Source organism: Dromaius novaehollandiae, chromosome 1, assembly GCF_036370855.1.
Source record: "Dromaius novaehollandiae isolate bDroNov1 chromosome 1, bDroNov1.hap1, whole genome shotgun sequence".
Taxonomy (NCBI): Eukaryota; Metazoa; Chordata; class Aves; order Casuariiformes; family Dromaiidae; genus Dromaius; species Dromaius novaehollandiae.
In genome coordinates, this window is record NC_088098.1 from 65997315 (window position 1) to 66023568 (window position 26254).

At 40.0% G+C, this 26254-nt stretch overlaps 1 protein-coding gene across 3 annotated transcripts in view; it reads right to left on the reverse strand.

The window, feature by feature from the left end:
- The window catches only part of MICAL3 (microtubule associated monooxygenase, calponin and LIM domain containing 3), a 185658-nt gene that overhangs the window by 9807 nt on the left and 149597 nt on the right, over positions 1-26254 (reverse strand). For all 3 annotated transcript variants that reach the window (XM_064515336.1, XM_064515346.1, XM_064515344.1), the window contains 9 exons: positions 25511-25615; positions 24737-24868; positions 24233-24324; positions 20766-22641; positions 19718-19812; positions 15869-15919; positions 13946-14053; positions 13121-13214; positions 8535-8585 (listed from right to left, as the gene is read on the reverse strand). In XM_064515336.1, the coding sequence (XP_064371406.1) occupies positions 8535-8585; positions 13121-13214; positions 13946-14053; positions 15869-15919; positions 19718-19812; positions 20766-22641; positions 24233-24324; positions 24737-24868; positions 25511-25615 (2604 nt within the window). The remainder of the gene's footprint in view (positions 1-8534; positions 8586-13120; positions 13215-13945; positions 14054-15868; positions 15920-19717; positions 19813-20765; positions 22642-24232; positions 24325-24736; positions 24869-25510; positions 25616-26254) is intronic.

Below are 26254 nucleotides of genomic sequence, written 5' to 3' on the forward strand. Positions count from 1 at the left end.
GAAAAGGCATAAGCTCGACAACAATTACATGATAAGAATAATTCATAATTTGGAGAACTTAGCAGAGCTCGATTATCTGTGGTTAGGAAACAGCTTTAGAGAAATCTAGACTATCAGCAAACTGGGAAGGCTTTAGAAGGGACCATCACAGAACTAGACCAGCACATGGAGGACACACTGGAGCAAGAGGGAGAGCACATCAGCTTCAAATCCTGTGCCTGAGCAGCGTGGCTTTCTCAGACAGGAAGAAGCTTCTGTACTGGGAGCAGGAAGGGACAACATTAGGAGAGGTTCCACAACTGACCATATGATAGTTACAAATAAAGCATCATATCAACATTAGCTGACAGTACTAGAACCTTAAAAACTAGAATTAGAATTTTCCTACTTCATTTAAAATGAAAAATCCTAGGGCTTTTTTCCCTATGATTGCCATTTCATAAGTTTAGGTTAAAAAGCAAAAACAAACCATAAAAACCCGAAGCCCCCAAACTGTACAGGCTACCCACTGTGAAGAATAAGCTTTCACACAAGGCAGAGCATTTACTGCAGGATACCTATTATGTTATTTTCTTTCATATCCTATCTTTTTCAACATTAATTTTCTTAACTTGGTGTAACAGTTATTTTGGGGGATCAGGAGGTGGAATGTAACCGTAGGGAAAATCCACTTCAATTTTTCAGGGTTTGAGATTTCATTCAGGCTAGGGGGAAAGGGCGGGGGGAGAGCCTGATAACTCAAACACAGCTATATTTATTAATTTAAAACTACGGATGTCTTGGTGAGGAATTCACAATTTGCCCTATCTGATCTGAAAATAAATACCAAGTATCTGAATATGCCATTCATCTCAATGTGACATGGCCACAGACAACTAACTTTTGTCATCAGTGAGCAAAGGGTCAGATCCTGAGGCAAGATACAAACTTTGATCTCCATTACAAAGCCACAGGACTTAACAGCAGAAGACAGAATTGCAGTTATTCTTCTCCTGTAATACAGAACACCCTCTCTGCAATTATGTTTTATTCTTTTGCTCCCAGTTGTCCTATTTTCTGGTAGAGATACAATCCTCCTGCTCTCACCTAAGGAAAATGTGTCCTTGAATCAAGTTACAGAGTCCATGGTATCTGTAACAGTCCTGCTACTGAAAATGTTAATATTGCTCTTCATTAAGCTAATTAACATAACCTGCAGTATGAACAGTAACATTATATTCAGTATTCCAGATGTAAATTGTAGCTGAATCAGTGAACATAGATTACGCGATCAGGAACATGAACAAAGGGCAACCTGAAAACTTACCTCTTATGATTCTCTTAAACTGTGAAACTACATCGATTATTATGCCCTGAAATGTGCCATAATCTGAAGTCAAAAATATTACAAAATACATAATGTAGTGGAACTTTAAATATATTTTAAAAAACTTCTCTAAGATGACAGTCATGAAAACTGGCATGCTGCTAATAAGGGTACTGATACAAGTGGTACCAATCATATGAACAGACTGAAATAGGAATCTTTTAATTTTAAGAGGAAAAATGTTTTATTGTATTTCCTGAAAGGGAGAAAGATTTTCACTGACAATAACAAATCCTCAAGTGTATTCCATGTCACACATTTCATTATCCCTTCAAATGAATTCTTTCAAGAAAAGGCCTCTTAACAATTTTATAAACAGAGAACCAAAAAAAAGATCACCAATAAATGGAAAAAGCATTCCTTTAGGCAGCTGATTCATTTAGATAATGAGTGCATCATCAGATCATTGACATTCCTGCTGAGGTTAATTTAAAAAAAATACAACTACACAGCAAGAGTTCTCACTGTGCGTATTTCTATTTAAAGACAGTCCTGAGAAGATGCTGAACTCCCTGGCCGGTACCGTTAAAAAGGACACCTATACAATACCTAGATTCACAATACAGTGTTAAATTGTCTCATCTACCTTGCCTTTATTGCTTCTCCTATTACATTATGTAAAACCTTACATGTCTTCTTATTTCTCCCAATGCCAACATGAAATTTACAGCATATAGTACAGCTTTCTCATTATTCTTAACAGAGCTAAACCCTAGAAATGAGAAATCACCACCTTATGAGCCCATTAAACTAAAAACATGATCCTCACTGAAAGATAATTTTCCTGGCCATGGAGTCAGGGTCAGATGCGTTTTTGCTTGTCAAGCAAAAGAAAAAAATAAAGTTTCTCTTTAAATCCTCCCTACCACCAAAAAACAAAGTGGATAAAAAATCCAGGGCAGGTCTGGAGACACAGGTCTCCATCCACAGCACAGACAGCAAGCTGAAGGCAGCAGCAACACAAGCCAGCCACTGCCCTGCCAATGCAGTTCATTCGCAAGGAGCTGAATGGCAAGAGAAGAGAACCACTTCTGTGGCCGTTCCCTCCTTGGGTTCTCTGTGCTGTCAGCAAGTCTTAAGTGTGACCACAGCTTCTGGACAAAAAATTACCACTTTTTTTTTCCCCACAGAGGCAAAACCACCCCTAGATTGTGTTAATCACCAGTTGTTCCCTTTCAATACCACATGCCAACTTATCTGAAATCTATGTAAAACCTTCAAAGCAGAGGCCAGCAGCCCATAGCACAGGCACCAAAGATGGTGTGTAGAGGAAATCAGAAGGGTGCCCAGGGTGACCGGTACAGAGCCAGGAGCTGCAGCATTTTGAGGAAAGGAGCATCTCCAGCTCCTGCATGTTCTGAGCTTTGTGGAGGGGTGCAAGCTCAGCCTTGCAGATTAGCAAGGCAGCATCAATAAAGTGACTGGCATTATCTCACCTCTGTGAAAAGGAGGATTTCCCAGATCTTAATGAGTTCATGCAACCATGTTCAGTCTCTGATTTAAACAACAAAGACCTTCTTTGGCACAGTACCCCTGAGAGATTGCAGACTTTGCCACACTAGTTGAAACCAAGAGTTGGGCCAAGAACAGGTGCCATAGCTCCTAAACCTCTTCAAAACAGAGAATAGAAATTTCACAGTTACCAAGAAAACACACTCTTTTCACTGTACACTGTTCTTTGTTACAGAGGCCACATTGGACCATTGTCATCTTTTCTACTTTTTATTTCCTCGTTGTTTAAATACTTCGGACTGGCTTTGTCCTTTTCTGCTGTAGCTACAGAATACTACTTCATAATCTCAAACAGTAGCAAAAACGATCAGTCAGGATGATGAAAGCACAGTGGCAAGTTTAGGGAAGTTTAGGGTGGCAGATGTTGTTATCCCCAAGCGACAACTCACCATTAATCCCATTCATTATCTGCACATGCCCTATGGTATGAAAGCTGTGATGATTTCTTAGAAATGGCGAGCCACTGCAAATAGAAATGACTTGAAGAGATATACCACAAACCACATGGTATCAGGTCCTTTGCAAGCCTTGTATCCAAGGGCTTTAATTTGTATCTTGCTGACTGACCAGGGCAGTTTGGAAATTAGCATATGGCAACACTGGGCAGGAAATCCAGCTCTTAGGCTAACCTCATGCACCACTTTGCTAGCACTTGACCTCACAAGCTAAGAACGTGATACTTTCAGAATTGTTTCTCTACTCACAATCTGCATCACCCATTTAAGGGGACAGACTAAGAGCTCTAACTTCAACTCAGTGCTTAAAATAAGGATCAGTCCAACAGAGATCAGTAAAACAAACTGTGTACTGATCACACAAAATATCTTCTTTTCCACGCTTTAATAATCAGTTATGCTCAGAAACGGGAGAGCTGAAAAATAAAACATTCCAACTTCACTATTTGGTGAAGCTGTCCAACAACAGGATCGCAAAACAGCATGGATATGCAAAACAGCCACCTCCCAACTGAAGAATAACATCCACACAACTGCAGGTCTTAGAAAGGTGAGGGCAAGGATTCTCACAATTACTCCATAAATACATCAGTCAGGGCAGCTGACTTAAACTTACAGCTTACTAAAAGTACACCAAAACCAATATGCTCTAAAGGACGATCAATTGAGAGCTGAGAAGAACTCAGGGACCACTCAACTGTCCTGCAAACTGAACAAGGGAGCAAAAAAGAAAAAAAAAAGGGGGGGGGGGGAAAGAAAATCAGGAAAAGCAATAGTTGGAGCAGAATACACACAGAAGTCTTCTGCCTTCTACTAGACCTCAAAGCACTTCAAAATGCAGTCAGAATTGGTACATTCCTACACTGGTCCTGTTTCACAACAAGCCTATTAGTTTTTGTGTTGCAGTTGTGAGAACTGTGCAAAAAGAAGCAGGTAAATGGCGACTGTTTGCTTACAGGACCTAACAAGAATTCTCAAATCACACCTAACATGTTCTGCTTATCAAATGCTCTTTCCTGCTCCAAATTCATAGTAAAGAAAATTTGTTACCAATTCATTTCAGTATCAAAAGCAGCTGCAGACTGAGAAAACAATGTTTATCTTACAACTGTAACCCTCTTCCAGGAGAGCTATGTTTGCCAACCACAGGACATAGGACAGTTCCCACTTCAGCACATCAGACTCAGATCCTGTAGATTTAGATATGCAGGACTTTAAAGGACATAGTCAGCTCAAGTATTTTAAATAAGCTAATAAAAAGTGAAGTTCTGGTAGAGCATGCTTTAAACAAAGTACAGAGAATTTTAAAAAACACAGGTAAGCTTTTTTTCCTCTGTTTACCTGAAGTTCATAAAAACCTTGTCAAGAGGAAGAAATGTCTAAAAACAGCACTATCAAACTCTCTTCCTTACATCCTTCTTGTCTGTCTTGGCATGCCCCAGCCAAGGGCTAGGCAGGACTGGAGTGCTGGGCTCTTGCCTCAGTGATTCCCTGCTGGGTGCACAGAAAAGGAAGCTCCTCATCTGAACGCAGAGGGAGCAAAGGAGGGACCTTCCAGAGGAGTAAACTGGGACAAGGAACTGGTGGGGAAGGAGGAACTGAAGCTGGGACTCATTAAGCTAGGAGACTAACAGCACTAACTAAAGGAGAAGGGACAGAGAGAAGAGGGGGAAAAGACGTCAGGGGTGGAGGGAAAGGAGAGATCTATTGAGAAAGAATGAGCTAGAATTGTCTGCACAAAGAATGCTAGGTAGAAGAGGGAGCAGAGCCCCAAAACAGGGGGAGAAAACCAGAGGCAGGGACTAAGGTGGTGGGAACTGAACCAGTGGGAACACCTGGGCAGGAGTGAGAGACTAGGAACAACTACTGCAGAGACACAGGAGGTCTGAAGGGTAGATATACTAGTATTTCTTTGTCAAGAAGATCAGGATTGAAATTAAATGGCTGAGAAGCAGAAACTGGAACTGAGAATGAAAATGGAACTGACATAAGGAGGTATGGATGGGAAAAGACAGGATTAGGACAAGGACTGTCTGCAAAGAGGGAATAAAAGGGACAAAGAGCGTGTATCCACCACAGCATTGCATCCCTCCAGTGTCCGGCACAGAATCCATGTTTTCCAAGTCGCACCATTTCATAGCTGGCAGCTAATATCTGTGAAATCCACTGAGTGTGTCCCATTCCCCACCATGAGGATCTAAAGAGGGTGGCAACCTAGCATTGCTACCAGTTGTTCCAAAAGGGCAAGCAGCAGACCTCTCTGCAGTGGATCTAAAGGTTCTAAATCCGTTGATAAATCAACATAATGCACAATCTTAATTTCAGTTGACTTTGCAACCTTTGTAATGTTATTTTAACATAATTGCATATACAATATAATACATGCATAGGAATAATTACTCAGAATTGAGATGTGACCATCTGCACTGTGAAAAGAAACATCTGCTTTACAGCAACAGTACATGATATTTTAAAGCAGGAAGAGAGGATTATGGCATCTGAGCAGAGCAACAGAGGTAGTTAGGATAGTGATCTGTAATCCTGCAAATTGGAACTTGACCAGGACATCTGACGTTACCACTCCCTTGCAGAAGTTGTTGTGCAGTCTGTAACAACTTAATGAAATGCAACTCTAATTAGTGCAAAGAAAATCCAAAATAAATTAAAATGCCCTTATCACTCAAAAACGATAACAGATTTCTCAAAAACATTACAGACCTAAGATGACTTTCCAAAGTATTTATGTGATTTTGCTTAGCATTCTACTGACAGCATGACTTTAGAGCCATGCCCATGCCTCAGAGACACAAATTGCCAGCAGAATTACTAATCCACGCAGCTGTCCTAGCTGCTTCCAGTGCTCAGCAGGCCCCTCCAGCCACAGGGTGCCCCGGGGATTTTAATGGCACTCCACCCAGATGCAGCAGCCTGCCCAAGTATGCTAATTTCAGAGCTGAGCTCTACATCTGCCACCAAACAGTGCTAAGTATCATCAGAGCAACGTAACCATTCTGGCAAAAGTGTTCTGGCAGCCCCAAAAGCAAACATAAAGCAAATTACAGAGGCAACAAAACCAAACTATAAAGCCACATAATCCAGCAGAAATCCAGCAGACTATACTGGTTCATTGCATTTAAAGGGATACTGCCCAATATCATATTTTTAAAGTTTGTTTCGAAAAAGATATCTTTGAGATCTGAGTAGACTTGCTATGGTTTTCAAATACATCAAGTATTTTTCAAAAATGTGAACATTGTCTCTGACTGTTGGAAGTCCAAGTGACTGAGCCACCATATAAAGGAAAACAGCCTGCAATAGAAGACTGAAAATGACCACTCTAGAGTGACAGTTGAGCTCAGAGAAATGGAAAAAGCAAACAAGTAAAAAAGATGAAAAGTAAACTTGATTTTTGTTTGAGATTTTCTGCAACACAGTAATTTTTTAAGTGACAGTGTCCCTTTAAGTAAAGATTATTTTGCTTTTCTTACAGCCATCATTAGTGATTTTGATGGGACTGCTGTCTCTAAAGAGGCATTAGGAGGAGGAGGGAGAGGTGGGAGCGGTATAGTGGAAATAGCATTAGATAGGGGTAAGGATCTGTTAAAGTGTAATTCAGCATCAACCCTTTTACAGCTCCTACTATATGCTTGCTCAGAAGGGTGTGGGCCTGACCTGATGGGCATAAGTAGGAAGAGAGTTTCAAAGTCTCTCTGCAGAGGGTATCTCAGGAAAGAACACCAGAGAGACCGAACAGCAAATGAAGCACAGGGCTAAGGAGGGCTATCACATGAAAATTACCACAGGGGAACTGGGCAACAAGTTAGGTCTACTAAGGAGAAAAGTCTTCCACTTTGAAACTTGGATTCTGGTGGATATGCCTAACTGAAGTGGATATATTAACTAACTGCCTATCGTGTTAGGACAATTTGGAGTCATTCCCAACTGGCAGCAACAGACAGATACTATGTGGGACAGTCATGCCCATGAAGGAGGAGAGAAAATGACAGTTAAAAACTTGGGTGACGTTATATTTCAAAGATCAAATCCACAACAACAACAAAGACGAAGACTTCTTGTGATCTGCCTTGGATCAGGCCTAGAGTGTGAGGATATTTCATTCTGCGGAGCTGGACTGTAATGGACTCCCTCAACAAAAGCACAGTCTGGATTTAACAACTTTAAATTCTTAAAGACAAATGAAATGAGACCCTCAGATGACAAAACAACCTAGCAGAGTTTGCTTTCTCTTGGATCCACTGACATATTTGTCCGTTGTAAGTCTACAAGAATAAATTCAGGGTGACTAAACTAGCAAAGAAGGGAATTTTAATTATCAGGATGGGCAAATACTAAACAAATGCCATTTACAAACCAAAAGTTACCCACCTATTATGGGATTCAAGAAGTAGCATTAATTAAAGAAAGGAAAACTATAATGCAGAGTGATAACTGATGACTATAATCCATATGTGAAAAAAACAGTTAAACAGTCTAATGTGTCTTTAGCACTTAAATGAGATGTAAAGAAAATAACATAACAAGAAGCTTTTTAGCACTGTAATGATGCAAAATGGGCTCTACAAAAATTGACTGGAAATCTAACAGTAGATTCTCTCCTAACCCTACAATAAGACAAAAGAAGAGAGAAGAACTATCACTCATCTGTAAGTGTTTTCTAAGTCCTTTGAGGGAGCTTTTTTTTGTTTGTTTGTTAACTCATCAAAACACTGGTTTCTTTGGAAGAAGCAAATGAGCTTCAGAAGCAGAAGAGGGAAGCAACGGTATGACTAATCCTTTAGAGCGCTGTTAGCTCTTGGGAGCTGATCAATTCTACTGCTCCCCTTCTGTTAACATTTTTTCCTAAAGAGGATTTGGATGAACTGGACTTTGCAAAGGAGAAGCAAAAAACCAGAATGGCCTTCCACTGCTAAATGGAAAGCTGGCTGGTGTGAAAATGTAAACAAATTCTGAAATAATTAACACCGTGGAAAAGAGAAGAGGGAGCCTTACACATGATTTGTGGAGTATGACAGCATCTCCTCTTCCTGAGCTGGAAAAGGGGTTCTGCTATAGGCAATAAGTCATGTGCAAGGACTGTTTCTTCTTGTTTTGTGAGCCAAGGATGGGAGAAGTAGGTGAAGGGAGGGTTGGGGAGGAGTGTCAGCAGGGTTAGTGCCAGCAAGAGGTTCAGCTATACATACCACCCAGATGCAAGTCGATGAGGTCACTGTAATAAGACTCTCCCCAATAGTCTACAACAAGGAATTGGTGAAGACAGAGTTATTGACTCACCCCAGCCCCACACAATCAAAGCAATATATGAGAAAGAGACATACAGACAGAGAGGCAATACGAAAAGAAAAAAAAAAAAAGACAAACAAGAAACCATGCAGCTATATACAGGTAGGTGTGTGTATATGTGTGTGTGTATATATATATGTATATACACACACACACCCCTATTCATACTTCCCTCTCTCTATATATAAATATTAATATATATATCTCTATAGCTATGTATATAGGTATCTCACATAAACATATACATTGGGAAGATGAGAAAATTCCCAGCAGGCAGGCAAGGACTTCCAATGGGAAAAATCAAGTCTACACAGAGACACTTCACCTATTTCAGTCTGTACCAGTACCTGACACTGATGTCTTTCCTGTTCTTGCTGACAAAGGAAGAGCTATTCTTGTTGCTTCCACGCTGAGCAATATGTCAGAAGGAAACACTGTAATTTCATGGGTCAGCTGCAGCAAAGGTGTAAGGGTTGATTTCTTGGAGGTGAGTGAGAGGAGGATGTATGTGTACAGCACACGATTGAAAGGCACTGACTGAGCGTTGACATGAATGGCAAATGTTTAAGTGTAGAAAGATGGGTATGGATGTTTGTGCTAACGAAGTATCTGTGTTAGAGAAGGAAGAACCTGCACAAAAGTGCGTGAAACAGAGAGAGTATATACATACACAGCTGCAAGAGACAGGTACACTGCAAGTAATGATGTTACTATGATTAAGTAATCATAGTACTGTATAATGGTTCCTTGTGGATCAGACATATGGGAGTACTGAAAGCACCATTTCCCAATGCATATGATTCACTTAACGGAAAGAGGTGACTCAAATTTTTCAGTATTGATCTGGTAGTAGTAGAAGTTTTCCCTGCTCCTAAAAATGACTATCAAAGTTTATGCTAAAGGGGGACAAAGAAGAAAAAAGAAGGTTCAAGAAATTTCTGACTTGACATATTTTTCAAGTTAATAATTGAAAAAGACGGAAAATCCATGCAGGAAAAGAAGGTCATCACCATGTCCAAACAGGCAAATGCACCATCATACAAAGCACTGTTATATTAATAGCGATCTCATTCGAGGTGTCTCTTCCACTGGGCCACTGAAGAAAAATGGGAGAATTCTTCATTGAGATTACCCCACTGTACCTTAGCCACGATGCAAAAAAGAGGGAGAAAAAAAGAAGAAAAAGAAGGGATGACAAAAACCTAAACCACCTGTATATGACAAACTTGTCACCTGAAATAGAGCTTACGCTCCAGATCATTCATTTTAACTAACTGCCAGAGAGAGAGATTTTCAAAGATAATCACAGAGAACATATTCAGGCAATTAAGTAATCATAGGGTGTAAGATGATTTTCTGAATTATAAACTAAATTTTGGAATAAGCATTCCACTTGCAGAAGAATAAAAAGCCAACAGCTGCTTGCCTGAGGCTGAGCCAATTTAAAAAACAAAGAGACAAAGAGGTAGACAAGAACGTGCAATTATTTAGATTAGTCAAAATTAAAGTTGATAATGTCCTCCAAGATGTTTCTAAGTCTGGTTAGTTGAATAGCTAGTAGCATCACATAGAACATTCCATTTCAACAACTATCAGATAGCGAGTGAAATTCCTGGAAAGAATACTGAGTTATTTGTACCTGCTGCTAAGATCTAAATTAACTATAATCTCTCAGGAAGACAGCAGGGCATCACTGTGAACAATTTATTAATTGTCCACTCAGTGTAAGTCAGCTGACAAGAACATACTAAGGTGGATGCAAAATGGATGGAAAGTAGAAGCAAAGTTTTTCTAAGTACATTCTAAGTACGTTCTTACATACAGTACTGTTTTTTGCCCTTAACAGTCCAATTGAAAAATATGTTTTTGCAAAAATGGAAGATGGTCTAGAGGTGAGTGATATGAACAGTTAAAATATATATAAGATATATAGATAAGAAAATACTGAAATTTATTAGTGAGAGGACAGGCAGCATGATAAAGATGATACACGGCACAGGGAAGCATTTCATATGGTCTTGTCTATCTTTTTCCACAATACAGAAAGAAAAGAACTGTCAAAAATACAAAATTCTGTTTCTTCTGTCAGGATTTTCAAGTAGCTAGTAGTAGGAAACCCCTAATAATAATATATAAAATTCCATATTTGAAGTTGCACAAGTCAGTGAATGATTAAAGCTAGGACTTTTTCTTTCCCTACTGAGAGGGGAGCTGAATAATCCACTCATTAGAGTCCAATATCTTCTCCAAGAACAGTTAATACTGATTGCTGTCTATGGGATGGCCATTACTTTGATACTGCATTGCAATCCTCTATTTATGAGGACAGAGTATGTACAGAAGAGGCATACCTCCCACATTTCTTCCCCTTGCACAAGCTTGTTAAACAGAAAGAGATATTCTCCAGATGACAACACTTTATACACTTCCCTTCTCCTTTTCAGCTTTTGCTTACAAGGTTTCAATAAGAGGGGGAGCTGACAAGAGCATGACTCCACACTGTTGCACAATGGTACTGCTGAATGCAGTGGTCACTGTTCAGTCACTATCTTATGCAATGCGGATAAGAAAATTATGCTGATTTCCTGAATAATTAATGGGTATCGGAGGCAGAAATTAATGGTACCAATGGAAGGTGAAGTCACAGACCAATTTTCCAGTTATCTTATTGCAAACATACCTAAAACATCCATGCAAGAGGGGCTAGAGAGGTGAAGAATGGAGTTCACTTTTAATCTTGTGTTTTCAGGCAACGCAGGTTAGAACACGCCTTTTTTTTGAGCAGAACGTGTTTCTTGTTAATCCCCTGAAATAACTGGAAGAGTTGAGGCTGAATTCCTTATGATGGAGTTAAGCTTCTGTAAACGTGATGTACAATCTTTTGATGGACACATGTTGCCAGGAGCAAAGCATATCCTAGAGACTTACTGAAGGAGATTCTCCCATTTTGCAAGAGGGACCTATAATTTCATAACCCTGCTAAGAAAATCACAAATACACAAGCTCAAGCAAGACTGCATCCTTTTTGCGTGAGTTGTGAGTGAGAAGTAAGGTATACAAGAGTTGCAGTCTTCCATACAAAATACCAACTGTTACTCTTGGTCACTTTTGCACTCTCTGAACATTTCTTAGGCTATGGTGAAGAACACTCTCTCAGCTGCTAAGCTTTCCCACTTGTGCTGACATGTCTTACATGAACGTCACTTATCAGGTGAGTAATCAAGATGGACTTCCAGGTGAAAAGGAAAAAAAAGGAAAGAAGAATTAGAGACAAGAGAGGGTGTGTTAGTAAGTGCAGTAACCACTGGGCCAGAGAACAGTGGGCCACGCAGAAATACACAGCACAGGGAAAGAGGCATCACCACAGAGAAACAGTGTCAGGTTATTTTTTGAACCCACAAATTAAAAAGCCAGTCAGATCACAAACCATTGAAGTGATCAAGATTGTTCTCCACACTCATAGTACTCATTTGCTTTGGTAACTTCTCGATTTTGCTGCTTTGCCATGCCCTTACAGAACATGAAACAACTCATCGTGGCCAAGTAGTAACTTGTGGGAAGTTATACCAGACCTTTCCTCTGGTGAACCTTCACTGCTTAAGCAACTACCATCTTCACAGGTACAGTGATTGCTCTTCAGTCCAAGCAACAAGCCAAATCATTTTCCAAATACCTGTTCCACTATTATAATTTCCAATCTCTGATCCTTGCAATCAGGTGCATAATCTTGGGCCTGTCAGATATAACGCACACTGCATTTGCCTGTTGGATATCTGACTCCCTGTAATTAGGGATTCTTTTTTCCAAATTATTATACTACTATCAGCATTACCTGAACCAAGTATTCCTCCATGCTTACACTTTGCCAGATCAGGTGATGCTCATTTAATTTAATTTCAAGTACATTTAACACATTCCATTAACAGCTTGACATGGGTACCTTTCAGTACACGTGTGCATTTCTGCTCTGCACAACTTTGTCAGAAGTTGCCAGTGTGCTGGGCTGTGCAGTGAGGAAGATGTTCTGTGATGGTCCCTTGTAAGGACACTACCTTGATAATCCAACACAATAGAGAAAGCACACACAATTTCACAATTACTTCCTTAACATACAAACAGGGTTCTCTTACTGTGACAGCTTTACATGAATTGCAGCTAGGAAACCCCTGCAATTTTCTAGCTGTAATATCCAGTAATATGCAGAAACAGTCAGAAGGACATTTTAATCTATTAATAATCACAGGGTTACCTCCTGAGCCTCAGGCAAAGTCAAGTGAAATAGTTCCTGCCATTAGGGAAATCCAAGGATTAGAAGAAACACAGGAATAATAAAGCCTCAGAAAGATACTAGAAAAGGGAAAATGAATTCACAATCTTATTCTGGGCTACAATGGTCCAATTGCCTCTAAAATCCAAATAGCTATGGACTGCTGCACAGGCATTTGGTAAGAAAACACTGAAAAGCAAACCAAGCTCAGTTGGATACCTGCTTCTCCCCGAAGGGCCTTCTCCACAGCAACCCCTCTCTCCTCAAGTTGCCTCTGCTTCTCTTCCACTTGTTCAAGCTGGCGCTGGATGATCTGTTCAGAAAAGAACAAGCAGAAACTCACCAACAGCAATTCTCTTGTTCTGTCTGCAGCACTCATCCAGCTCTAAGTGACTTCAGTCAAATCAACTGTTTCAAAACCAAGTATTTGCATTCAACAATACACCACTTCTGAAGCTAGCATCACAGTCCCCTCCTCCAGGGAAGGGACTCCCTTTGCATCCTATCCCTTAGTTTTACAGACACCTTGATACTCACTCATCTGCTACAACTCCAACTACTTTCTTAGGTGATGTTATTCAGTTAGCTGAACCCCTGTTTCAAGTTTTAAGAGAAATCCTATCACCAATAGACAATGCCAGCGGTCTTCCAACAGATCTCTGATGATGAAGGGTTAATCTGGTAACACTTCAGCCAGCAGCACAACCTAGCACAGCAATCAGTGGTGCAGCTTCATCAGGTATTATTTGACTATCACTGTTCCATTCAGTAAATGGTACTTTGCTCATCTCCAGCTAGAAAAGTGTTACAGTCATTATTTGCCATTTTTCTTGCTCTAACGCTATCATGATAAGTTTCAGCAATTCTTCCCATGTTTGTGAACATGGTAGCAAATTTGACAGAGAGAGCAGGAGCAGTGACAATCATGTAGAAATAAAAGAAAGTTCTGGCTCTGGATCTTCTTCTGGCACACTTAGAATGCCAGAATCATGGTGATTTCACATAGAGATTTCCTGCCATGGCAAGTAAAGTCTGAGGCACTACCTGGGCTCTATGTAACCTTTTTAGCTCCTCTTGCTTGGCTTGTCTACGGGCAGCCTTCTGTACCCGCCGAGTCAGCTTGGCATTCAGTTCCTCTTCCGTGTAGGCTCTCTGAAGGAAGAAGAAACAGAAGCAAATTTTATTTGCATGCCCAGAGATATGGGGGAAGGATGACAATTCTCTCTTCCAAAATCTCATATAGGAGGTGTTCTGTCATTGCCACGGCTGTGTCAAAAGTCAAGCTTTTGTAGGCACGGGTGTTCAAAGTGCAGCGAGCAACAATTTCTGGGTCAGATCAGGAGTGAAAAAGCATATAAGCCAACCGCAAAGCTGTGACTTCATATAATCCTGATTATCCCTGATTTCCCCTGCTATATGGAACCTCTCCACAAAAATCATATCCATTTTTATTCTTTTTCTCAATAGAGTTAGCCAAATGGACTTAGTTAAATCAATATAATAGTGACTATATAAAGAGGTCACCTTGAAGACAGTAAAGCACATCTACATGATATAGTTACAGCAGCACAAGCTAAGAAATTAATTTAGACCAATGCAATTATATTGGTATTCCCTTCTCTCCATATATATCATTTTATTCTGGAGCAATAACATCCATATTTGGGAATTATACTGGCATAACTGGTAGTAAATAAATTTGTGCAATTTTTCTTTGTATCAAGAAGGCAAAAAGAGACTTGAAAGCAGAGCGATGTTCTGGTGTGAAAGGGGAAATCCCATCTCAAGAGCAACCCCACAAAACTGGCTAGTGTAAAACAAACAAGCAAGCAACTCCTAAACTAAAACTAGACTACCACAACACCAGAAGCCATCCAAAGGGAGAGAAGCTACATTTACAGAGATAGAAAGGTATTTCCTCCTCTTCTAAAAATAAGTAAATTGTTTTTGAAAATGGAGTTTAGTATCTTTTCAGTATATTAGTTGGTTGTTTTGTAATCTAGGTAGGCTTCCTCTCATAGACTTTGAGAGTGTCAAAGGAGCTTCACAACTGTAACTACAGTGAAGAAAAGAACTCTCTTCTCACATACATGTATACAGGCTTTAAGGGAGAGCTGGAAACAGATGCCTTCCACTTCTGGAAAGATACCTTCTCCATGAAGAGTCAACTTAAAGGACAAAATGTTAATACAGACCAACCTGAATTTGCTTTATCTAGTTATTACACTGCCACATTGATCAGTCTATCTCTGTTTTATTGTTCTCAGCAAGTAGAGGTTTAAGCTAGGACCACAACTCTATTCAAAATTCCTCAGAAAGGGAGTTACCAAGCACCACTGTTAAAACTCCAAGTTGTTAATGCTTTATTTATTTATTTATTTACACAAAATCCACAATGACACTCCAATCAGAAGGGAAAGTCATAGAGGGTAAGACTTTCCTATCCCACCTAACACTTTTTTGACTGTGAAGAAAGGACAATAAGAATTTCAGAAAACAGCGACATTACTGAAATAGAAATGCAACTTCTATCTTTTGATTTTAGCTTGATACAGAGTTTTGCTGAGACTTCAGTGATCCAAGAACTTTGAAGGACACTGATTGAAGTGTGACAACTCGCTTGCAATAATATTCTAAGTATTAAAAAGAATACACATATATATTTAACTGCCTAGCAACCCAATTTGTTCTGAAACTCAAAGCTCATCTGCATTGTTTTGTACAGCTGTAAACTGTTTTTCACTGATAAGTGCATGCACTCTAAGAAGTCAGAGAATTCTGGAGTTTAATACATTTTTGGTAGACAACCTCTATAAAGATTTTGCTGCCCATGTCTGCTGTCATCTCATGCATGCACAGTCAATGTTTGTGATGTTAGTGCACATGTGATGGGTAGCTATGGATTCAATGGGTTAATACAGGGACATGCATGCAACAATGGCCAACTAGTGGGAATGGAGACACTACCTTTGACGAATATGATCTCTTGAATGCCAAGGCGTGTGGTACATAAATCGACTTTAAAGGGGAATGGTAAAGGAAAAAAAAACAACATACAAAATGAAGCAAAATCAGTTCAACATTGAAAACAGATGCAGAGTAATAAAACAAAGCTGTTTTTAAATGCAACATAAAATTGTGCAAATGCTGAACATGGCCCAGACTGATTAAGCACAATGAAACTTCCACCACAAAATCAAGGTTCTAGCGCCCTCCTGAAGGCCATTAGGTTTGGGACCCTCTTTGAAGATGCATTCAACCTGGAAATCCCTTTTTCTAGAGGGATTTTTTGGCCTCTGTGGTCTCTATCCATTGGATTTAATGTCCATTGAAGATGTAAGTGTACATGCATATACAAAATTTTGGCTTAAAATCTGGAATAATGGCTTATGCTGGGCATGCTTGGTCCGAACCTGCTCACCCAAGTAGGTATTACTTCTTGCCATACATTTACAGTCTGATTTACCACTTCTCCTAGAAGTTGTTTATTTCATGATTTTAGATTATCTTTACTTAACAGAAATGATCATTTCCATTTAAATACCATCATAATCCTCCTCACTGCTTTGTGACTGGAGACATACAAGATGGGCTCAGAGTGGGTTACATGTCCTACATTAATGGAATCTCCCTGTCTAAAAAGAAATCTCCAGAGAGTTTGAGGAACTAAAATTATGACGATGCATCAGAACTGACTCAGCGTTGCTGCACTGTGTAGCATTTTCAGTAGTACTGACTGAATCAGGAGCTAAACATTGCCCAACTATTTTTTTTTTCCCCCTGTTCTGGCTATTCTCTCTGGTAGCTCAACTGAGAAACAAAAAGAAACAAAACAGCCATTACCTTCTCTATCCAATGACATTGTAAGCTACACTACACCCAGAAAATAAGGCAAATAGGCTACTTAGGGTCCGTAAGAGAGGTGTACTTCCCTTGCGTCATGAACTGCAGAGTTCATGACGTGCATTGTGCCATTCTGGAGTAATAGCCAGCATTTTGCTTTTTCACATTCAAAACAGTCACAGATGAAAAGCCACAGAACAACTTAAGCATGTATGCAAACTCCAGTAACCAACAAATTACCTGCAGTAGCAAATGCGTGTCTGACCACAAACACCACAATTGTACAGCACAATGACAAACACACACACAATGAAAAACACCTATTGACATAGAGCATTACGCTAAGAATTCTTTACAGGATACTTCTCTTTAAAGACACTACACTAAACAACACTGAATTAATCCACTGCTGATCACAAAGGACAGGCTAAACAGAGCAAGCTCTCTGGAAAGCAAGCTCACTACAATAACCAAAAAAGCAGCACAAGCAGGATTTTAGTTTAGAGAAGGGGTTCACATAAAAGTTATGTGGCACACAGGAAGTCAGTTCTTACCATAATAAGTAGCAGGTTGTTTGTGACTTAAAATACATAAGCCCACCTCAAATCAGTACAAACTCAGTTTTGTCAATCCAAAAGTCCAGCTACATTTCCTTTGACAGCAAAGCACCCCAGGGTTTGCATAAATGTTTGACGTCCTTAAGACAGGATGCACTGTAACTAGTAAGTGGAGTTTTCAGATCTGTTCCCTCTGAATAACTATATTCATTCTCAAAAACAACTCCTTTAGAAAATAGGCAGATGCTGAGCAAAAAAATTCTTAACATGACTTCAGCAGCAGCAAACGGGAGAAAATGAGAAAGCACCACCTCAACAGAGCTGGTGAGATATTCTGAATATTAGGATTCCAGGTACCTGCCACTGATCCTATCACTCATAATCTTAGTGATGAGATCTTTTTCTGCAAAAGCCATTTTAAATCGAAGTAGCTCAGCACAGAAGACAAAGAGACCATCAAGGTATACCCACGTTTGAGAACAGGCATGGACCTTAATGAAGCCCTGCTTCTTCCTGAAGGAGCTTACAACGCAGAACTGTAGCTTCATAAGTCTTATCTGAACCCCTTGTACTGCGAGCCTGTCCTCTGCTAGCCACAGGTACCTCATTCTTCTGCATCTCTTGCAAAATGCAGAATTTCTCATGAAATGCCTTGATGGCAAGCAGGGAAGAATGGAAGGGGAAGACAGAGGAAAAAAAAGGAACCAAATAAAAACAAAATAATCTTCCTCTCAGAAGAAATATATACCAACTAGGGAGAGAGATCGAAAGAGAGGTAAGTAAACTCAAAAAATTCCTACTTGTTTCATCAACTCCTTCCTCTAGCCTCAAATTTGTTAGGTATTCTAAATCATTCCACTATATATACACACAGAGAAAGTATTTCCTATGACATTTCAATCTGCGATACTTCCATACCTTTGCCATCTGAGTCAAGGACCAACTAGATCCTGGCATCTGAGACTGATTTCTGCACACTAGATGAAAGATTTGAGTTTGGAGGCACAGACACTGTGTCTGTGACAGTGTTTTCTGAGATACTCTCTTCTTCATGAGACTTTTAACATGCAAACGAAGCCCCACAAGGAAGGGACAGAAGGAAACTCATTTTTCAGTACCAGCAAGGCCTCAGTGTACTGTGGGGCCAATGGAATCTCTACTTCTCCCTCCAAACCATGCAGCCAGCTAGGCAGATCTTAGAACATCTCAGGAATGAAAGAAGGGTTCTTTCCTATCATAATAAATTTAGCTGATCTGCATTTTTTTCCACTTCTTTTTGCATTAATAGTGCCATCCTAAAATTGAAATAAATAATTTGAAAGCAACTAAGTTAGGCACTTAGTTATCACCATGTATTTTCCACATTGCAAGTAAACTAAACATATTTTTTTTCCTGGGCTTTTATGGGGATCCACTGGTGTCTCTTCCGTTCTCTCCAGTATCTTCCTTTAAGCATAATTTAAAGTGAAACTTATTTGTCTAGAGAGCCGTTGATAAGGCTTACATCACAATATTACTGCACTTGCTAGGGAAACTTGTGCAGGAACAAGAAACAACTTTCTCAAAGAAGTAGCGTTCATACCAGCCCACACCTGAATGAGAACCCCAGGTTAAGAACAATCCCTATATATTGGGATTTTATAGGGACTTACTATGTATCTCTTTTTCACAGGTGTTATCTATAGGAACAGACATATGGAAATACCCATGAACTGCCAAGAAGTTCTCAAAAGGAATATGGTCAAATAGGGAGAGAAAGGGGTGAGGGCTCATCTTTTCTCCAGAAAGGGAAGATACTAATTTAGACTGTACACTTCCTCTTCTGCCAGGAAAAAAATCAAGAAACTTGTATGAGTTGCAAAACTGCAACCTGTAGCTTACCTTTTAGTGGATGATCCGTCTTGACTATGTTCTTGATGCATGCAAAGTAACATTCCTGCCTGTAATTTGCTTGGAATTCTATCAGATCAATCTATCAAAGAGGCTGGTAAAATAATGTCCTAAAATCAGACCCTCAAAACAAGAAAAAGGACTACTTCATTGGTAGCTTTTCGCCATTAGAGTGAATGAAATTACATTAGAGTCAGTGAAATTTACTCCCGATACTAAATTTCTGTTTTATATAGATCATTGGCATGCTCACAACAGGGACAAAAACGTCACTGTTCAGACTGTGATATTCAGCTGTAAAGCACTGTTTCAGTAAGACAACAAATCTTTCACGTAACAGGGAATAGCTCATATTTGTGAAACTAACTGATTTTAGGTAGATCATCCAACCAGCTTACAGGAAAGCCAGCTCCACAGAAGAAACACTAAGAACGACAAAATTAATCAATCAAATTTCTGCTGTGGTTCTGAGCCTATGATCTACAGGATGCTAGCTCTCTCTGAAATGTATTCCCCATCTGCCTACCTCTCGCTTGGATTTCTGGGAGGAACGTTCTAAAACATCATCACTGGAGAGGTCAGAGTCCTCTGAGAAACTCAAGTGTCGACGGAGCTGCAAATCTGAAGAGCCAGGAATGAAAAAATGAAGTTAGAAAAATGGCAATTATGACAGTCCATTTCTCTCTGGAAACATTTAAGACGGCAGTCGATAACTTGTTTGATTAAGCTTCAAAAATACTTAGTCCTTCACACCATTCTCAGCTGCTTCAACTGGGATTATATAGCGGCCAGAGAAGCATCACTCCCAAAATGATCTGCATTAATTAGAAGCTTCATTCTAAGAGAGCGTCACCTTCTGCAAATCGTGTTAGAAGTAATGGTCATGACTCTCCCTTTCTGCTGTATCAGTGCTCTTATGGATATATACAGATTTTGGATGACAGCAGCAGGCACTGTTTTCACTATTTGTGCAAGGCCAGAGAAATGTTGTGTGTCTGCTTTCAATCATATTTATGGCTAACTTATTTACTTTATCACAAGTTATCATTAAATATGTCTGCCTGCACCAGATGACATGTGAGAGATTTACACAAGACCTCAAAATCCCCACTTCTTAGATCAGTAGAGAATTGCCCGATCACTGAAAACGCAGAAGAAACTGTGTCTCTGCAATCCTAAGCATCCATGGTGCCAGATCAAAAGAAAGAGAACAAACCACCAAAGGGAAAGATGAAAATCAGATTTAAAATAAAGATGAAACATCACGAACGCCTGATTCCAGCAAACAATGCTTCTTTCTCAGTCGAAGGCAGAAAACAGATATGTCTTGTATATATCAAGAGTGAACCTTCTATTTAAGGATCCTTTCATTTTTTCATTGATGTATAAACTAACTCTGCAAATACACAAACATACAATTCTACTCTGTAGTATTCATCCTGATCTACATTAGAAAAGGCGAACAGTGTCACACTGCACAGTAGCAGTAAATATGGTACATAGAGCCATATTTACTTTCAAGGATTTCTAGCTGTAGTAAAACTACAGAGTGCAGAGGCACATGTCAATTATACCTGCTGCTGTAACCAATGCAGAAGCCTTGTGCTTGCCAGAATCCACAGTGGCGCTACTTGAGGGAGTGCTTGGGCAGGATTTGTCATCAGCCTTTTTCTTCTTGTCTTTCTTATACCCAGAAAAAACAGACTTCCATAATGATCTAGTTTTTGTTGCTTCCTCTGTCCCACCACTAGACTTGTCAGAAAGCCTGCTGTCATTTTTGGATTTCTTCTCCTTTTTATTCTTACGAGGGGAGAAAAGAGAAGTTCTTTTCTTACTCTTTCCACTGGAGCCTTCTGAAGAGGTGACGGACCCTTCAGGCCCAGCCACATCAGCAGGAGGAGTGGAGAACTTTTCACCAGCAGCATCATGCTTTAGTGTGGAGCTCTCTGCTACTTTCAAGGCCAAATGTTTTGGAGAGTCATAAAACAGCTCTTTGGTCTTCAAGGGCATGGAAGATACCTTTCGTGCCCTTGCAGCCCCAGCAGCAGCAGCTGCAGCCATCTCCATATCTTTCATTTTACACAACTGTTTAGCCATGGCATCACGTAGTGCTTGGCTCTTGACAGACTTCTCTCTGGCTCTCATTCTTTCTTCAGCAAGCTCCTTGGCTTCTGGAGAAATTCCAGGTAGCACTCTTTTTTTTTGGTTAACCCCTCCTTCCATTGAGGGTGGACCACCATTTTCTTTGACCAAGGGCAAAAGAAGTGGTTTCTCTGGCCTTGGTCTACTGGTAGGAGGTGTAAAGAACTTCTCACGAAGGCTTGTGTTCTCTGTCCTCTCATCGTACGTGTCCTCTACATCATCAGCAAATGGAATCTCATCTACACTCTCTGCAAAAGACTTCCGCACGTCTTCTTTTTTGGCTTGGGTTGACCCTTTGGCAGCAGAGGTTGGCTCGTAGCGTAGGGGAGCAGGAGGTGTTGATGCTGGTGTTGGAGGTGACTTGGCTTCAACCTCATTCTGCCAAATTGCTTGATGCCTCTTTTTATGCAATGTGGCTGGTTCTTCATCCTGAGGAGGTGGTGGAGGTGGACTTGACGGAGGAGTAAGCATGGTAGAGTCAGAAGTGTTGAAGCTCTGGCTAGCCAGTGTTCTCATGTTAGATGAGCTCTCCTGAAGGCCAAGTCCAGAACTGCTGGATACATCTCTCCTTACTTCATGGGAACTCTTCAGATCTTTTTCTGATGGAGATTTTGGAGTGAGCAGAGAAATCTGCTCGTTTTCTAACTTGGACAGTCCCTGTCTTCTTGGAGCAGGCTGGGGTTTCACAAGATGCATCCTCTCCTCCCCTGAAACATTCTCACTGTTAAAAGACTTCAGAGGAGTTGTCTCAAGGGCAGATACGGTCAAACTTGGCTCTGAGCGTTTGTTTCTGTCTACTGGGGTGAGGCCTAAGCTCCTCCGGATTTCAGCACTCTTCATCCAGAACTCTTCTACAAGATTACTCCGTTTCAGGGCTTCTTCTGCAGTAGTAGGGCTCCCCAATTTTTCCACCTCACTATCCTGGCTCCTTAGGACCAGTTTGGCCAGAGGAGTAGACGTTAAGGCTGGGACTGGCTGGAAACATACTGGAGGCTCCGCTGGAGATGGAATGGATGCTTCAGTAGAAGGCAGAGGCTGTGAACAGATAGGCGTTTGAGCAGATGTTGGGGATGAAGCCAATGTCAGTGCCGCTGGCTGAGACTCTTCTGGCGACAGAGGTGCAATGACTTCTGGTGATGCAACTGGCTGGGATAATACTGGAGACACTGGCACCGAAGTGCTCTTAACTTTCCTGTCTTTTGGGATTTCATCTTTTGGTCCTTCTTCAAGAACGAAAGGCTCAGGAAAAAAGGGTGTCTCTGGAGATTTTACAGCATGGGATACTGCAGCAAGGGGATGTTTTACATCCTACAAAAATGAAAAAAAAATTATTAATAGTCACTAGGCACATTGGAATGTTGTTCCTTTTCTGTTGCTATCAAGGGAAGTTAGCGATACGGAAACAATCCAAGAATCAAAATATGAAAAAACCCACACACGGCATACCTTTTCCAGGCCTGGAAAGCCACTTAGGATTTTACATCAAGTATGGTTCACTTCTCTGTTCCATTGTATAAACTGTCCTTTGTACATGACAACAAGGCAAATTTAACTTTTGGAAGAAAAAGAGTGCTAAATTCCAGAAATCCATTTCTATCTTCTTCTGCTCTCTCTTCCCATCCCCAACTCTGTATATTACAGTGGCTCCTTATCTTACAGATATGATACAAGTCTCTCCAGCTCTCATCAATACAGCACTTTGTGCTGGCTAGTGTCTGCTTTAAGTACATGGTTTCTTAAAGCAAGGGGTGCTTCCTCTTCTAGGAGTAAATAAGGCTGCAATTCCCTTACCCCTTAATGGTCTGAGGAGTCTGGGTTTTCATCTCCTACATCTAGACTGCCATATTACTCAATAGTGCATTTCTTTGTTTACCAATTTAACTCTTCGGCAGGGAACTCCTCGTAATGAGTTCTGGTATTATTCTTTCCAATGACATATTTTGCACGGGCTTTCTTTTAAATGCATGAAGCTTGGTTTAACTGACAAAGATCTCTGACAAGGAACCTCTCTATTTGTGTGCTTATATGACACATATCAGAATGCCCAGGTCTTGAGTACTGCATCTGGGTGCTATCCTGATATAAACAAATAACGATGTCTAATGAAATCATTAGATGTGCCTAGAAAAAAAAAAATCTTGATTTTAACAGAGAGTGAATGCTGTCAGCAATTGTTGTCAGCAAACTAACCTTATTCCGTAATCTGTCCACTACACACGCAACCTGGATTAATGCTGAACTCTGTAAGAAACTCTAATCTTTTAATGATTCCTTATAAACAAACACTGGAAAAAAATGTTTCAACTGAACATTTTAAGGGTCATTTGCTTCCTGCCCTTACACACCAGTCATTAGACACATAGTAAGCCTGCAAGCCAACTCTAAGGCAGGCAAGGTAACAGTAAATAATTGACATGTCTCACTTCCTTGAGCTGAAATACATTGCTACTCTGGAATAAATGAGCACCACTTTGGCTACTGCTACCTAAGTGTATACAAATATAATTTTGAATTGCAACTGTACAGAATCTGATTTTTATACAGGAAAAATAACCAAACCAGGATAAACAAACAGAAAACACCTTACCTAGGCTCCCCTCATGCATTATGTATAAAATATACAACTCCTGTTAGCTGTACATTGAAATTAAAATATCTTGTATAAATCTTTTTTGACTTTGTGATGGGAACTTGTGCACTGATGAGCCATTACACTCTGAAGTTAGGGAAGAAAGATAGCACATTATTTTTTCAGACTAAACAGAGTCAGGTTTCAACATCAACATAAATTAGAGAGACGGGAAAGACCACTGCTGTCCGCCTATGTCAGCTTATTTGACAAACTGTTCTATTGAACTACAGGAAGTAAGTAGAGAGCATCTGAAATTCCCACTCTTACCTCTGTTTGTTTTGCTTTGGGACTATCAACAGGAGACAGAGGAAGAACACTGTCATTAGCTGGCTGGATAGGGATGGATGGCTTGCACAGATCTAAGGAAAGTGAAAGTATGTTTCAGAAAACAAATGAGACTGCTAATATTGTAATTTTTTTTGTTGTTGTTACACACAGCACATGGTGACAAATTTCTTAGCCTTTTACAAATTCCACAAGGGACAGCCGGAACCAAGCCAAAATTCTGCAAATGTCCAAACTGGTGCAAGGTTGTTACGCAAAAACTTCTACAAGGAAAAGCAGTTACATGGGTTCTCACATGCTTTAGGAAGCTGTAAATAATGGATTGAGAATACCCTTCTCAAGATGTTAATGGAAGCACATACTGTGCCACTGAGAGCAGTGAAATGTTCAAATCTAAGAGACTGTCTTCTCTGACAGCCCAACTTAACAAATCTAATAAATACACAGACTATCCAGAGTGCAAGTTACAGTCATTCAAATGTCTACCTTTTGTCACACTGCAAGAAGCACCTTCTGTTCCTTCTTCATCTTCTTCATCTTCAGAGACTTTCAGTTCTGGCTCTTCTATATCACCTCGATGTAAGCGAAACTCAGCTTCTGCATCAGATGCGATGTCATCTGATCATTAATTATATGGATGGGGGGGGAAAAAAAGATCTTCAATTCAAGTGCATCAGGACATCTGTTTATTTTCAAAATCTTTCATAATCCTCTCTATTCACATGGTGCTTATCACTGTCATAACTTCAACACCTAAATGTTTTCCTCCTTTATTATGAGTTAATCAGAGCCATTTATCAGTAAGTGATGGATGACTAAATAAGTAACTAAGTAGCTGAAGTCATACCTTCTCAGTTTTCTGGAAAATTTTCAATGTTTTCTGAGGTATGCAGTTCTTTCTACGTTAGTAAGGGAAGGTTTTTTGGCACAATATCATAAATTTTTCACAATTTTTCTTCTATTTAAATTATTCAGCAAGATTAATTACTGAATAAGGACACCAGACTGAGCCCTCTAACTCAGCAGATGTTGAGAGGAACGCAAGGAGTTTATTCTACAACCCATGGCACTGACGTTCTTCTGTTCCTATTTGTCCTTCACCCCTGGTTCGACCTTGTCTATCTGCAATGAACTCCCTCCTGCATCACTAGAAATAAGATCAGGCTTAAGTACAAAGCATTTGCTTTTGCCAGTATTTGTATTTGCTGGTATGATTTTCTTCACATAGCAAGGTTTAAATGATGCATGGTGGTACCCTACCGTCATCCAGTTCTGCACCTGTGTCTCCCTCTTCACCTGCTTGCCCTTCTGTGTCTGCAGGCTCTGTGCCCAGCTCGTCCTCCACTTCGTTATCCTCACATGGAGCTAGAATATATTCAAATATCGAGAAAGAAGAAGAAAAATCTATACAGTGAAGAAGTTCAACATTAAATTGCACCAAATGTCACTAGCGGAAATATTTATTAATTACTATGAAAACAAGGAATTCTGAAGTGTGTCAGCTGAAAGGACATATACGGTCAAATGATACTTTCAGACTCCAAGAAATCAGAGTGCCTGCCTTTTGGGAGTCTCCAAGACACTAGCAATGAAGGCAGCCAGGACTTTTCTGAGGCACTGGCCTTGTGAAAAATTCAGTGAGAAGGGGACTGGGAGAACATCAAACCAGAATAAAATTTACTGTTTTTTCAGCAAGATTTTTTTTTTCTTTACCATAACAGAACAGGTACCATCACTTTATAGCATATGTGTATTAGGTGAAAACTGAAATCTCACAATGTACCACAACCGTTCATCAAGAAACTGAAGCAGATTTTTGAGGGTGTAAAACAGAAGCAAAGAGTCTGGCTCTAGGATCGATCATTATTACATTTGGAAAATGTTTAACCCTGTGCAGCTACAGTATTCTTTTGTAAAACAGTGTGAGAGACTTGATATGTTATACAAATAACTAGGCCCCAGCTGAACTGAAATATTTTGAAGTAAATAAAAAAATGCATTCAA